The 12785-nt window shown below is 49.9% G+C and overlaps 5 protein-coding genes across 5 annotated transcripts; 3 read left to right on the top strand and 2 right to left on the bottom strand.

Moving 5' to 3' along the window:
* Window positions 1-290: 290 nt before the first annotated feature.
* On the bottom strand, window positions 291-1001 carry NECHADRAFT_82390 (uncharacterized protein; the record flags this gene model as incomplete). The annotated part of the gene is made up of 1 exon (XM_003040447.1): window positions 291-1001. One exon carries the CDS (start codon window positions 999-1001, stop codon window positions 291-293), a length of 711 nt encoding a protein of 236 aa, XP_003040493.1.
* Window positions 1002-3198: 2197 nt separating this feature from the next.
* NECHADRAFT_44751 (uncharacterized protein) lies at window positions 3199-4608 on the bottom strand (the record flags this gene model as incomplete). The annotated part of the gene is made up of 2 exons (XM_003040448.1): window positions 3199-3865; window positions 3917-4608. 2 exons carry the CDS (start codon window positions 4606-4608, stop codon window positions 3199-3201), a joined length of 1359 nt encoding a protein of 452 aa, XP_003040494.1.
* Window positions 4609-5762: 1154 nt separating this feature from the next.
* On the top strand, window positions 5763-6425 carry NECHADRAFT_44749 (uncharacterized protein; the record flags this gene model as incomplete). The annotated part of the gene is made up of 1 exon (XM_003040424.1): window positions 5763-6425. The coding sequence occupies one exon, from the start codon at window positions 5763-5765 to the stop codon at window positions 6423-6425; it is 663 nt and encodes a 220-aa protein (XP_003040470.1).
* Window positions 6426-7577: 1152 nt separating this feature from the next.
* Window positions 7578-9011, top strand: NECHADRAFT_82393 (uncharacterized protein; the record flags this gene model as incomplete). The annotated part of the gene is made up of 1 exon (XM_003040425.1): window positions 7578-9011. The coding sequence occupies one exon, from the start codon at window positions 7578-7580 to the stop codon at window positions 9009-9011; it is 1434 nt and encodes a 477-aa protein (XP_003040471.1).
* Window positions 9012-11308: 2297 nt separating this feature from the next.
* NECHADRAFT_44701 (uncharacterized protein) lies at window positions 11309-11797 on the top strand (the record flags this gene model as incomplete). Its single annotated transcript, XM_003040426.1, has 1 exon — window positions 11309-11797. A coding segment is annotated over one exon (489 nt), but the record flags the coding sequence as incomplete, so codon positions are not given.
* Window positions 11798-12785: the final 988 nt, after the last annotated feature.

Below are 12785 nucleotides of genomic sequence, written 5' to 3' on the forward strand. Positions count from 1 at the left end.
CTGATGTTAAGAATCGGCCCCACCCACCGGGGCTGCTGTCACTGAGCTGTTGGACATCTTTCGGAGTGATGAAAGCTCTGTGTGCGGCATATTTTCATGTGGAAACAATGCTCTGTTTTAGTTCTGAGAATAGTTGCTGTACTAGTTTATGAACTGACCGCGTTTGTATTACGGCCATGGCAGCAGCTATTTCGGACAAATCCACAATACACCCCCTATCTCCCAACCCTTTCAATCTGGGCCCTGGCCAACACACTAACATCCATGCAATCTCAAAGCCCGGTACTATATCAAAGCCAAATCTTTCCCTTCTGCTTCACCAGGCCGCTGATGGTGGCCTTGTAAGGAGCTTGTCCTCCAGAAATGGGTTGTCGCCCAACCAAACCGATTTTACCCGTCACCTTCCCATTCTTCCAGAAAGCAAGATTGAAGCCTCCGATAGCCGGGTTATAAACATTAGCACCGGCTCCGCTTCTAGCGTTAAAGACTGAAAGATGGTTTGCGGCGGCGATGGAGGTGTCGACCGAAACCGTCACTGAGTTGGCCGTGGTAGACACTCGCGCAAAGTCAGTGCGAGTTATGTCCCTGCTGCCACCGATGAAGCCGTTGAGATACCTGTTGGTGGTGTATCGAATGCTTCCGGCAACTGGGCTGACAATTGGGCTGCCGATTCCGATGACCACATCAACCGGGTTCGCGCCATTGCGGGACCCCGGCGATGGGATCGGTCGAATGAGAAGGAGCTCGCCTCTGACTCGCCAAGACTGCCAGTTGCCCTGGTTGTAACCATCAAAGGTCACGTCCAAGAGAACATACTCCAGGTTGAGGGCTCGTTTCTCAAGACCCGTGTCCTCGTCACGTTTCGAGATGGTGAAGGAGTCCAGGTCGGGGCGGTCAACCACAGGAATTGAGTCATCATCAAAGACCGAGAGGCTATCCGCCGCAGCAGGGGAAGCCCAGAAGCAGCTGAGAAGAGGAAGGAGGGCAAAGAAGGTCTTCATTGTTGGAATTGAGTGTTAAGAGATGATGTTGATGCCAAAGTTGTTGGATTGAAGAAGATGAGGAGATTTGACAAGGGCCAGGATGGGTGAATATATACTCGATCTCGGCATCTTCTTGTAATCCGGCCTTTAAGCTTATTGTCGGCTCTTGCTGATAGAGCAAGTCAACAAAACCACGATATTCGTGAGAAAGAAAGCCTTGGTGTTTGGGTTTCATGTGATTGCCGAGACATTGCTACCGGTGGCGCTCCTTTTGTCAGCCCTGGAGTCCCAAAGAAGCCTCATGCTGCACTACTCCAAAGTCTTATTCCCAAACGGTTCCAAACTGTCAAGTGGCGCCTCAGCTCAAACCTAGAGACCAGATCCGTTGAGAGTGGTGTCATTCTCCACTGATGAACGCCATCGCCGACCAAACAACGAGGCTTGAACATTGTTGCTCACTGACGGGGCGAAGTAGAGCAAGCCATCTGCCTAGCTGGTTTGCCGGCGCCACGTTGACAAACTCTCCAGTTTTAAAAGTGCCGAGACTACTCGCCCGGTTACAGTGTATGATTTACCGCCTGCGGCCATGGTAGTTGCTACAGTCGAGCCTGCTTTGGAATCGGTGTGGACAACTCGCCAGCGTTGAGATGTCCATCACACGTAGTTTGAACGATACGATACGTGCCAGCAATCAATAACGTGAATAAAAAATGAATAACTTCCATGTAACATGAAGCCTCATTGTGCAAGGAGTCAAACGATAGCTGCTTCATGGAGAAGTCTCTAATGGACACAGTAGAATGGCATTGCCAACATGTGGGTGAGTGAACGTACGTCGCCCCTTGTTGGGCAACAGGGAAGACAGGACAAGCACTTCCGCTCAGCCGGAGATACAATGAAGGAAACTGTAAGAGTTGGGATCCAAGTGGAAACTGAGCTGTCATACGAAGTCTTGGGCGAGCTGTGGGCTGGATCTTACTGACCAACAAGCATGGCTTACGCCCGTGTAGGGGCTATTGATGCAAGCCATGTCACTACTTTGCCCAACGTTATAACCTACTTTCTCCACGTGAGTCTAGGCAAGGCAGATCGATGTAGCCAAAGCCATGCCAGACTTAGGAAATAGAGTTTATCTTGGCATCTAGGCTCAGACCAACAACCTGGTAAGACGGCCCTCGGAAGGGAAAGCCGCCTGTCCGGTTACGTTTCGTCGCACATAACCGAAGGAGGGCAGTTGAAATAGGCTCAGATACTAGCAGAACCTCCTCCAATCCTCCCATCACCGCTTACTGCATGGTCATCTCTCTCACATGCACGTACGGTTTACTTGATTACCTTTACTTGGCCAACGCCAGTTCAGCTTCAGCTCGCCACAATTTTCCCTTTCTAGACACAGTACTCTTTACCAGCATCAGCCTCTAAATAACATGACACATAGTGAAACGGACTTCTGCAACCGAGATCATTTGACTTCGCTTAGGAAATCAGGCTGTGGTGGAAAAGGAGGCTGCGCCATCTCGGGCCTCGGGATTTTATGATCTGTGATTGTATCAGCCCTATTTCGCAGGTCTAGCAGTCATGTCATTTCCCATAATCATTACTATTCGTACACCCGGGTCAATGAGAACTTAGCTAGCGATGATGAATGCAATAGATAGCTACATTGATGCACGCTGAGCAAGACTGTGTGAATTTCACCAGGCTCCACAAGAGGCCATCAGCCACAATAGGTAGTTAAGAATACAGTAATTGACGCATGCCAGCAGACAAGGTAGCTAAAGATATGGAATTAAGAATGGTGTCCTGCCGATGACCAACATGCCCCAAGTACTGTACTTGACAGGCTCCTCTCGCACCCCGTCATGTCGCAATCGCACATAGGATTCAAGTCTCAACAAAGCCAACAGAGAAGCACGGTGGTGTGAAAAAACACTTATATCATGTTGAGAACACCTACAACTGTATATCTAAGTCCAGCTCGGAAGGGAAGCAGTATGAAGAAGGTCAAGTTAGCCTTATGTCAACTCTAGCAGCCGGTCAGGAGGATTAAGTGATCAGATTCCCAGTTTAGTTATACCACGGCAGTGTGAACAACATGAACACAGAGCAAGAAGCTGGCCAGTCTGTTCTCTCAGGACTATATTCCCTCAAACATACAAGCTGCAGCGCGAAACCACTACTCCCCAATCAGCCGACCACATTGAGGGCGAGCTCCTTAATCACTATCCAATGGCTGACACTGATAGCACTCGGGCTGGTTCACACGGTAACCGCCGGCTGACTCTTGGAAGTCCAGTTCCTGAGGTGTTGCCGAGTATAGCTTACAGGTACCTATAGTAATACCAGCGTGGACGAAAGTCTTGCATCCTTGTGTGCCTGCGCAGGCTTGTGCACAAAAGTCGAAGTTAAACCAATCTGACGAAAAGTCAATCAGATATGACTCGGCCGCAGGGTTGTTGAATCGCCCAACACTCCCACATATCAACCCATCAGATGGTGCGTCGCGTAGAGTGCATGGAGGTTCGTATTCGACAAAGCTCACGTCGTCAATGCGCACCTCGGCACCAGCCCACGTCGGTGAAGTTGAAGAGCACTTCCAATAGAACAGTATATCCGCAGTAGTAGTACTAGCAGGGAAACTGGCAATTAGCTGCCTTTTGATGTAGTGGTTCACCTGCTGCGTAGGATTCCGGTAGGTTCTACCCTCCAGTAAGGTCTGGACATATGTGTAAAAGTCGCAAGTTATACCCGCGATTGATCCAGCGTCTGTAAATGTCCAGTAAAAAGTGAGGAGATATTTCTTGGTTCCGTCAATGCCAGTCACGGTCTGCCTCAGAGGGTATACGGGACGGCCTGTGCCAGTAATGGGGAACCGTGTCAGGCTAGAGCTTTGGTCAATGGGATGAAGGATTGAGCAGAACAGAACAACTTACGCATAGCGCTCTCCTCCATGGGCATTTGCAGGGTCAGTCTTGATCTCAACACTTCTTCCAATAATCCAGGGTAACCCATCAACAGTTTGATCTTCAAAACCGCCATTGAAGAACCCAAGGCGAGGTCCTGCATGAGTAGTCGTGGCTGGGGCTTCGCTGGTAGTCGTCGTTGAAGATTCGACTGCTTGGGAGGTCGATGCCGTCAGAGATTCGGGATCAGATGTCGAGGAGGACTCAGAGAGAGTACTGGTAGAACTGCTGGTATCTTTCGTAGTCGAGGTTTCGGTCTCGCTGACGATCGTAGAGGAAGTAAACGTAAGATCCGATGTAGTGCTCCAAGAGTTACTTGCTTCATCAGAGGTTGAAACAAAACCAGTTTCAGTTGTCACGGTGCTGGTGAGATGTTCTCCATCCTCGCTCGAAGAAGAAAACCAAGACTCAAGAGTTGTCGTATCTGAGACATCTGATTCCGTAGCAGTTGAAGCGAGGGACTTCTCAGTTGAAGTTGTCCAGGAAAGATCAGTTGTGTCAGAAGTCGAGGAAAAGGTGGTTTCGACTACAGCTGTGCTCGTGGTCTCGAATGACTGAGATGACAATGCTGAAGATGCATGGGGTATACACGGACCGGCGTTGGCTCCCAAGGACAAGCCCAACGCCAGTATGAAGGCGCTAAGTGACTTGGGCGGCGCCATGTTTCTCGTGGTGAGGAAGAAAAGAAATACACTTGGGGAAAGAGAGACAGAGGAGATGAAGTGGCTCACGGAAGTCATCCAAGCATAAATTTAGGGGTCACCTCGTCTCAGGCCACCGTTGACGCTAACAGACACTATCGACTCTGCTAAGATGCACTATCGACGCCACTGTCCGCTGGGACAGCTGAGAGCCTGCCAAGTGAGAAAAGACAAGCACCAGAGTGGCTGAGAGTGGGATACAGTGGAGCCAATTTCAGATATTTACAGGGATTAAGCATTTCGCGGAGTTTACGGAGTACAAAACACAACATTATAGATCCTGAGGCTGCAGTTTTGAGAGCAAGTGCGTCTGTCATTGGTCTGCATGGAATGGGTATCTGCTGCGCTGCTCCAAGTCCATAGCCTTCCTTGTCAGTCTGGTCGGTTGGCTGTTGAACAGGCGTCGGGAAATTTCTGTCCGCTTGCATGATGAAACCAGTAAGGTCTTCATAAGCAGATCGGGCAAATCACCTCGTGATGGCCGTAATTTCGCTGGCTTCAGTCTGGTCTGAATATTTCCCTGTCAATTAAACCCGTCTCCCGGGAAAATGGATATGATACTACGAGGTTAAGTTTTCACACCTCTGTAGCTCTCGTTCATCACTGTCTGGATCTATGGAGTAATGGGTCTAACAATTGAAAAGTCAAGTAGTTAGCTTTATTACTCTGCGTGGATATACCCGCTAAGAATGATAGATACTGCAATCTTGTTACCAGCTTGACCCGTCTGAAGGATCTCCTAATAACATGCGATCTTCGGGCTCAGTTAACCCATCAAGGGCCGGGCTGCAACTATAATAAAGAACAGATCACTAATAACATGCTTTGGCTCTCGGGTAGTTCCCTGTCACGCAGTACGGCCAGCCAGACACCAAGGCTTCTAGCTCCGACTCGAACCAGGGCGCATCTACAGTATGGATATGTGACCAATAATGTTTAATGAGTGAACAACATCGCCACGGTCAGGAGATTTCGCTGCTCGGGACAGAAACCAAGCATGCGCCAGCCCCCAACTACAATGACGGACTTGTGACATAACTGCCGACATAAATTCCGTAAAGTAGCAGGACAAGTTCTAAACGGCCGAACCCATGTAAACAACATGCGCCTCACATATGGCCAGGTCACGACATCCAAAAGCGAACTCACAACACTCGCAGACAGGCAGTTTGGGCTTTGAACCATCGCCTGCAATTGAGGCGTTGGTTCGCCTCTGGTTAACCAGTCAGGAAGCCAAGGATATCTACCAGCAGTTTCAAAAATCCTGCATCAGGAACTGTCAGGTCCTGTGGAGCGGTATGCATCGTGCAGAAGCTCAAAAATGGGCAGACAACCGAAATCTACAAACGTTGGCAACCGCATTGGGACCCCTTCTCATCCCTTCTCATCCAGATTGCCCATATCATCCAAAGCCACCTTCCGGATGGGTGAGGTACATCCACGGAGCCTCTGTCATATTTGCCTGGTACATTTCTCAAGGTGACTCGGTAATAGTCCTATCGCAGCCTCCACCACAGCGTTTCCATCCCTCTGGAAAGACCTACTACCAGACAATCGAGGAACCAATAATCAAAGGCAAGATGGGCAACAAGCCTGTCAAGAAGATCATAGTCGTTCATCCAATTGTGGGAGGAAAAGCCGAGGACTTCAAATATGAGATGTGGCCCCAGGACGAGGTTTACCTATGGACCGGAACCTTTCGGACACGCAAGATTGTCATTCATTGGCGAGCCGTCCAAGGAGAAAAGTCCAGCAAATCACCCAAGTCTGAAAGGTAAAAAGCCGGTAAGGAAAGCTGATCGATAAATAACTGACGTCGAGTGAACCAAGCATTGTGCCGACAGCCAAATTTCCAGTTTCGAAGAAACAGCAAGGTGAACCAAAGCCAGTCAAGAAACGTAAAAAGAAAGCAAAGAAAAGAGGGGAAAATGCTCAAGATCACCACGGAGGGGGAAGCACGGTTGGCAAGCAAGACGCGGTGGTGGCCCTTCGTCAGTCAACGAAGAAGAAAGGGAGAAAGAATAACAAGAAGAATCGAAGCAAGGCGGGAGCAGTGAAGGAGCTGAAGAGTTGAGAAGGGGGATGGACTGGGATGCAGTCTCTCCGAGGGGAGCGCTTTGACGCAGCAGTGGCGAGGGGATAAGTGAGGGCAGAATGATGCCACAAGTACTTCAGAGCTACTCTAGTGGTGGTGAAAAGTATGACATATCTTTTTGTAATTAAGCAAACAGACTGAAAATGACTTACTGTACTGGATCTATAGGTACGTACATATCACAGCACGGGAAAACACCAGGTTGTTCCACTATAGTACTGCCAATGCAGGATAAAAGAGGGGATTATCACCTTTCAGGGATGGGGAAATGGAAGCCATATTCTAAATCTCTTCATCCCTTCCGATATCGCTATTGTTTGGCTTGGTAACGTTGCCAAAACCATCCGACACCCCAGAGCTTAAAGCCTGTAATGGGCGTATGGGCAAGGCACCTATCATGCTGTTCCTAACATTTATGTGTCTAAGGGGAGGCCAGAGCCTGTATTCTCACAAAGAGTATGAGGTGCAGCTTGAAGATGAAATACGCGTTCAGCTTAAAGAGCTTGACGACTGCTTCTTAATTCAATTCTCTTACCACACCGACAGTTTCAACGTGATTTTGGCATGTTGATAGGCAGCGCCGGAAGCCTGGTGACTCCGCCGCATTGCAATCCTACGCATGGCGTCATAGAGGATTCTGATCCTTGCGTCTCACCTAAGCATCAGTATCGTGAAGAAAACCTGGACCTCGCGGGCGAAAAGTTCACGATCTTCTTCTCTGGTCGTCTGGCTTAGTTATCGCATCAAGGGCCGGGATTCAATTATAAAAAGAAAAAACACATTGATCTTCTTCTTCATCACCTTCTCAACCGTAAATCATCCACTACCAGCGACCATGGCCCCGTTTAAGAAGTTCGACGCCGACACTGTCCTAACGAGCCGAGATGTTCCGGCTTTATATCATTCAATGCTGGAATTGGCCAAGGAATTCGCCGTCCTAGGCCAGATCAAAACAGCAAAATCATTGACATCACTCCTCCTCTCGCAATACTCCTCTAACTGGCAGCTCCGGCAAGTCAGTTCCCTCAAGTTTGCCTTTGCGGAAATAGGTGAATGGCCCGACCAGATCCCTCAAGAAGAGAGGACGGAAGAAGCGTTGAACGATCTGGCCAAAAGTATCACCTCGGACTTTGGGAATGAGAGCGACGCCGAGGAGGATGACCCGGCGGAGTTGGGTGTGCTCCTAGAGACTGCTAGAGGCAGTGATGCTTCCTCAGGAGGCGCGGCCATGGAGCGGAGCAACGCGCTTGCTACCGCTCTGGCCATGACCATTAGGTTGGCATCTAAGCAGACATCTTCTATTGAGGAGATCGAGGCCGATCCAAAGGTCCAAAAAGCCCTTGGGTATATCGGCGTGAGAATGCACAGCAACAAGGCCATCGATTGTCTCACTCAGCACCGCACGAACTGGCTTCTTCTCTCTACCAGTGCCTTGGCTCGGAAAATCCCGGTCGACATGGCCAAAGTCGAGGCATTTGGCCAAGAAGTTGTCGACACTTTTACCGAGCGCATGAAGAATGGGCGTCGTCCCCATCCGAGGGAAGACAAGTCAATCAAGGAACTTCTTGACGAGTTGGACCGCAACACAAGAGCCAACGGCACAAGCCAGTACGAAGCGATGGGGGAGGAGGTGCCAGGATCTCTCTTTATTCTACCCCCTGCAACAGATGAACAGATATCGGCTCTCGAGCGCAAGCTCGACGTCGTTCTTCCAGATGACTACAAGGAGTTTTTCAAGATCAGCAACGGGTTTGGTGGCACGTGGAACGGCTACTACCTCGAACCCCCTCTCCACGGAGTCGACGACGTTGATTGGGCAGAGTTTTATGGTGATATTCTTCCGATTGAGTTGCATGAGACTCCAACCGGAAACATGGATCTCGACCTCCGGGGTGGGAGAGAGTGGCCAACCTACGGAAGGCCAATTGAGCTCGGAACCTGGGATGTCCTTGAAGCATTGTTCATAACACCACACGACACTAAGAGAGCTATCGAGGCATACAAGGAGTGTCTGGAGAGTCCAGAGACACCGGATGCTTTAAAGGAGCACACTCGTAAACTCATTGCTTCCAAGTATGGGAGCTGGGAGGCGTTTGAGAAGCTCGAGTGGGTTGCGATGGACCAGCACGATGCCGACAGCGTTACCCATGGTACATTTACGCAGTTTCTGCAAGAAAGGGTCCGACAATCGGAGATGGGCAGGTGGCAGGGTCAAGGCCAGAGGGATCTTGCAAGTTTTGCATACTCATACATGGCCGACGATTCATGAGTGGAGTGAAGAGAACACTGTGTTAATATCGGGTCATGATGTTATGATATACTGAAAATCCGTTCTTTATTATAGTTGCAGCCCGGCCTTCGATGGGTTAACTGAGCCCGAAGATCGTGGAGTGAAGAGATGTTTCGGAAATGGAGCAGAGGCAAGCAGAACGTCGAACCTCGTCACATGGAAAACTGGACATAACGTGTCAGGGTTACCAAAATTGATATGAGTTTAGATGTTGCGTATATGAGACGGGTTTTGAATTCCTAGCAGCGTGAAACATGCTTTAATGATAGGTAGTTAGTTCTATAGTAAATGGGCCATTTAAAGATTTCATTATTCTTTGGGGGTTCAGGGTGTTTATAAAGCGTGGATAACGCAAGAGTTAAGATGTTCTCAGTTGGATGAATGACAATCAATGATGAAGGAAAAAGGGCACGTGACTACACTGTAGTTGATCACACAGTCGCGGGAAACAGTTGACGGAGGGATCTCAGTCTGGCAACACTGACGAGGGGTGCGTGTTGGCGCGTAAGCTGGTCCAGCCGCAGACTAAAATAGAGGCGATCGGTTAAAACCCACACGCGGCAGAATCGATTGGTGGGGATTGGCTACTTGATTACTTGGCTAATTTCCAACAGACAGGGGCAGCCCGATGAAAAACGAGCCAAACGAACTCGACGTCTCGCCTACCTAGTTCAGCTGACAAGGGCCGCCTGCAACAACGGAGGACAGGTTCCGAGCGATCGAGATCCCTGGGATAACCGAGTTAGATAAATGAGGATGGGGACCTTACTTGGCAGCTTGGCTTCTGTGTTGTGGCTTGCCGCGCCTTATTCTGATCCGCAAATATGCCAGGGCCAAATCAATAGTCTCCCACTAGTCCTATGCAGAGTGGCCTAGCCACCAACACCAGCATGCATGCTGCGTGAACCAGAAAGAAGACAAAAGGGGCACACAAGAAGAACGTTTTCAACCTCTTACATCTCATTTCTGGGGCTGGGAACCTCTTCCCGTCACTAAGTTGTTATCGTCGCTCGTTCTCCATCCAACTTCCGTCACTCGCTATAATGCTTTCTTCTCGCCTTCTCACTGGGGTTCTCGCCCTGTTGGCCGCCAGCGCTGTCAATGCTCGCGTGTGCTACCCTTCCTCGATCCCCACCCTGTCAACCACCGTTTCGACTGCCACTGAAACTGCTTCCACGAGCGAGAGCGCTGTTACGACCTCGACTGATACTACTTCAACTGACGCCACCTCGACCGAAGCCACAACCACCTCGGCGAGCACCACAGACATTTCGATCACCACCACAACATCTGCTGAGAGTACCAGCTCCGCCACCACTTCAGCTGCCACAACCACGAGCTCCGCCCCGGCAACCGGTGATAGCTGCAGCGACGCGAATGACTGCCTTCTGTCCACGAACCCGCTTTGTGTTTTGGGCCTGTGTGATTGTGACAACGGCAATTGCGTTCCGGATCTCCTGAGCTGCGCAATCGACGCCGACTGTGCCCCGGGTCAATTCTGCATAAATGCCCTTTGTATAACAATCGAGTGAAATAGAGAATCAGACTATTTGCCCAACGTGGATTTTGGTTCTCACGGGGCGCTCGCGCCGGCCTGACCGCGTCTCGGAAAAGAGACGACGGCGACCTTGGTCTGGGTGCGGTATCATACTATACTTCAAGGACCACTACCGCAGAGTGAAGCGAAATTTGATGCCTCACCGAGGCTGAGGAGGCTTCTGGAACGGGTGTAGGGGTTGCGGAAAGAGATGGTGCTTCTTGGTTTCTCTGTGTAACTCAATCTAGGCTTGGTTTGGAATTCTTTGGTATGCCTAATATTGATGCTGATGTAGCTATGGCTTGATGTTTAGACCTGACATGATACTCAACACGGATCTCTCTCGATTGACTCTTTTAATGAGCAGCAAAAGCGACGCCCAAGTATGTTATGTGACTACGTTTACTTGCCTTGAAGAGAAGAATTGCAATAGCTTGTCATGCGGGTGAAACATCATCTCCTAATGAAAGATGGTGGCTTAACGACCAAGCGTGACGATGGAGTGATCGAACAGGGATATTCGCTGGCAATTGGATGGCCCCTGGACTTTTATTCGCCAAGAGGTTCTCTCTGGTGGGTTATTGTGAGCCAATAAACTCATGCCAAACGCATGTAGATCAACTAGGGCTTATGCAGCTAAAAGGAGGCTGAGTTGAGGGCTTGGCTTCAAACCCTCATCACTCAAACTTGGCCTCGTCTCGAAACTAACACACGAGGCACACTGAACGTCTGTCACACTATGAGCTTCTTTCTTCGAAAAACCAAGTTCAAATATGACTCACAGCTCGACAGCGATAGCATTAGGCTCGTGCGATTTCACAGGCCAAGGCGGACACAGCGAACAGCGGAGTTGAGTCTTGAGTTGAGTGTTTGGCAACTCCAAGCTTCTGAAAAGCTTGGTTATCACGCACTCTCATATACCTGGGGGCCACCCGAAGGCGACGACCGTTACACCTCTTCCGACATGCGCCAAATTCTACTCAACGGCAGGAAGTTTCAGGTCTACCCCAACTTGCACGACGCTCTTGTCCAGCTTCAAGATTCCCACATCGCCGAGTATCACTGGATTGATGCAATTTGCATCAACCAGGAAGACGAAAGTGAAAAAGCAGCTCAGGTATCCATGATGGCTCATATCTATTTCTCAGCTGCCCAGGTCAATATCTGGATCGGACAGAGCGACGAAAACACATCCATGGTAATGGACACGATTAGAAAAGTGGCAAAGCTTATCAGCCATATGTTTGCCATCGAGGGACACCTGGAACCCAAGCTCGAAGACAAGGTGAAACAGCTGGGACTTCCACCCTTCACCAAAGAAAACTGGGTACCATTTGCGAAATTCTACTTTCGAAACTGGTTTAGGCGATCGTGGGTTATACAGGAAGTGGCACTGGCGACAAACGTCCGGTTTTTCTGGGGCGACAAGGGGTATCTCACTTGGAAGGTCCTCATGGATGCAACCGGCGCCATGAACCGACTCGGATTCTACCCAGGTGGTTTGACCAAGATGCAAGAGGGATTAGGAGAAGACTGGGAGTACCCTGCGATCGGGGGCCCCCTCGAGATGATCATGGCTCATTCCTTGTGCAAGTCCCGAGACTTCACCGAACCCCAGTACTACTTTCTGCAGTCTCATATCGAGACAATCACTGGCCCTGGCGCATGGAGAAGAGGCGCGGCCCCAATGCTAGCTTGGCTCATGATGAGATGCAGGCGGTTTCACGCTTCTGACCAGCGAGACAAAGTGTACTCGTTATTGGGTATAGCAAGGTTTGCAGCCGGGGTTAAAGGGGCTCCGCCAACCTCCATAGAGGTTGACTACACAGATTCCTCTACGCCGACAACAGTTTTCACAAAGGCAGCAACCTTTATCCTCGAGGAATGCAATTATCTGGCCTTCATATCCCTTGCGAGTCATGTTATAAGCAAAGACGGCAAGAACCTCGAGCTCACGCCGAATTTGCCATCTTGGGTACCTGACTTTTCGACTTCAGCCCAGCATGCAGCCACCATGGCTGTGCTCTGTTATTCAAAGTACTTTGACTGGGACGCTTCCTGGTACCGCGAGCTTGGATCCCTCGGCTTACGTATCGATGGTCCCAAGCTTCATGTCAAAGCCGTTCGAATGGGGACCGTGTCCGCTGTTTCGGGTTGCGTTTCTGATGATCTCTTATATGGCAAGCAAATTGAGCCGTTCGCCGCGCTTCTATTGC

Source organism: Fusarium vanettenii (assembly GCF_000151355.1).
Source record: "Fusarium vanettenii 77-13-4 chromosome 7 genomic scaffold NECHAsca_65_chr7_8_0, whole genome shotgun sequence".
Classification (NCBI taxonomy): domain Eukaryota; kingdom Fungi; phylum Ascomycota; class Sordariomycetes; order Hypocreales; family Nectriaceae; genus Fusarium; species Fusarium vanettenii.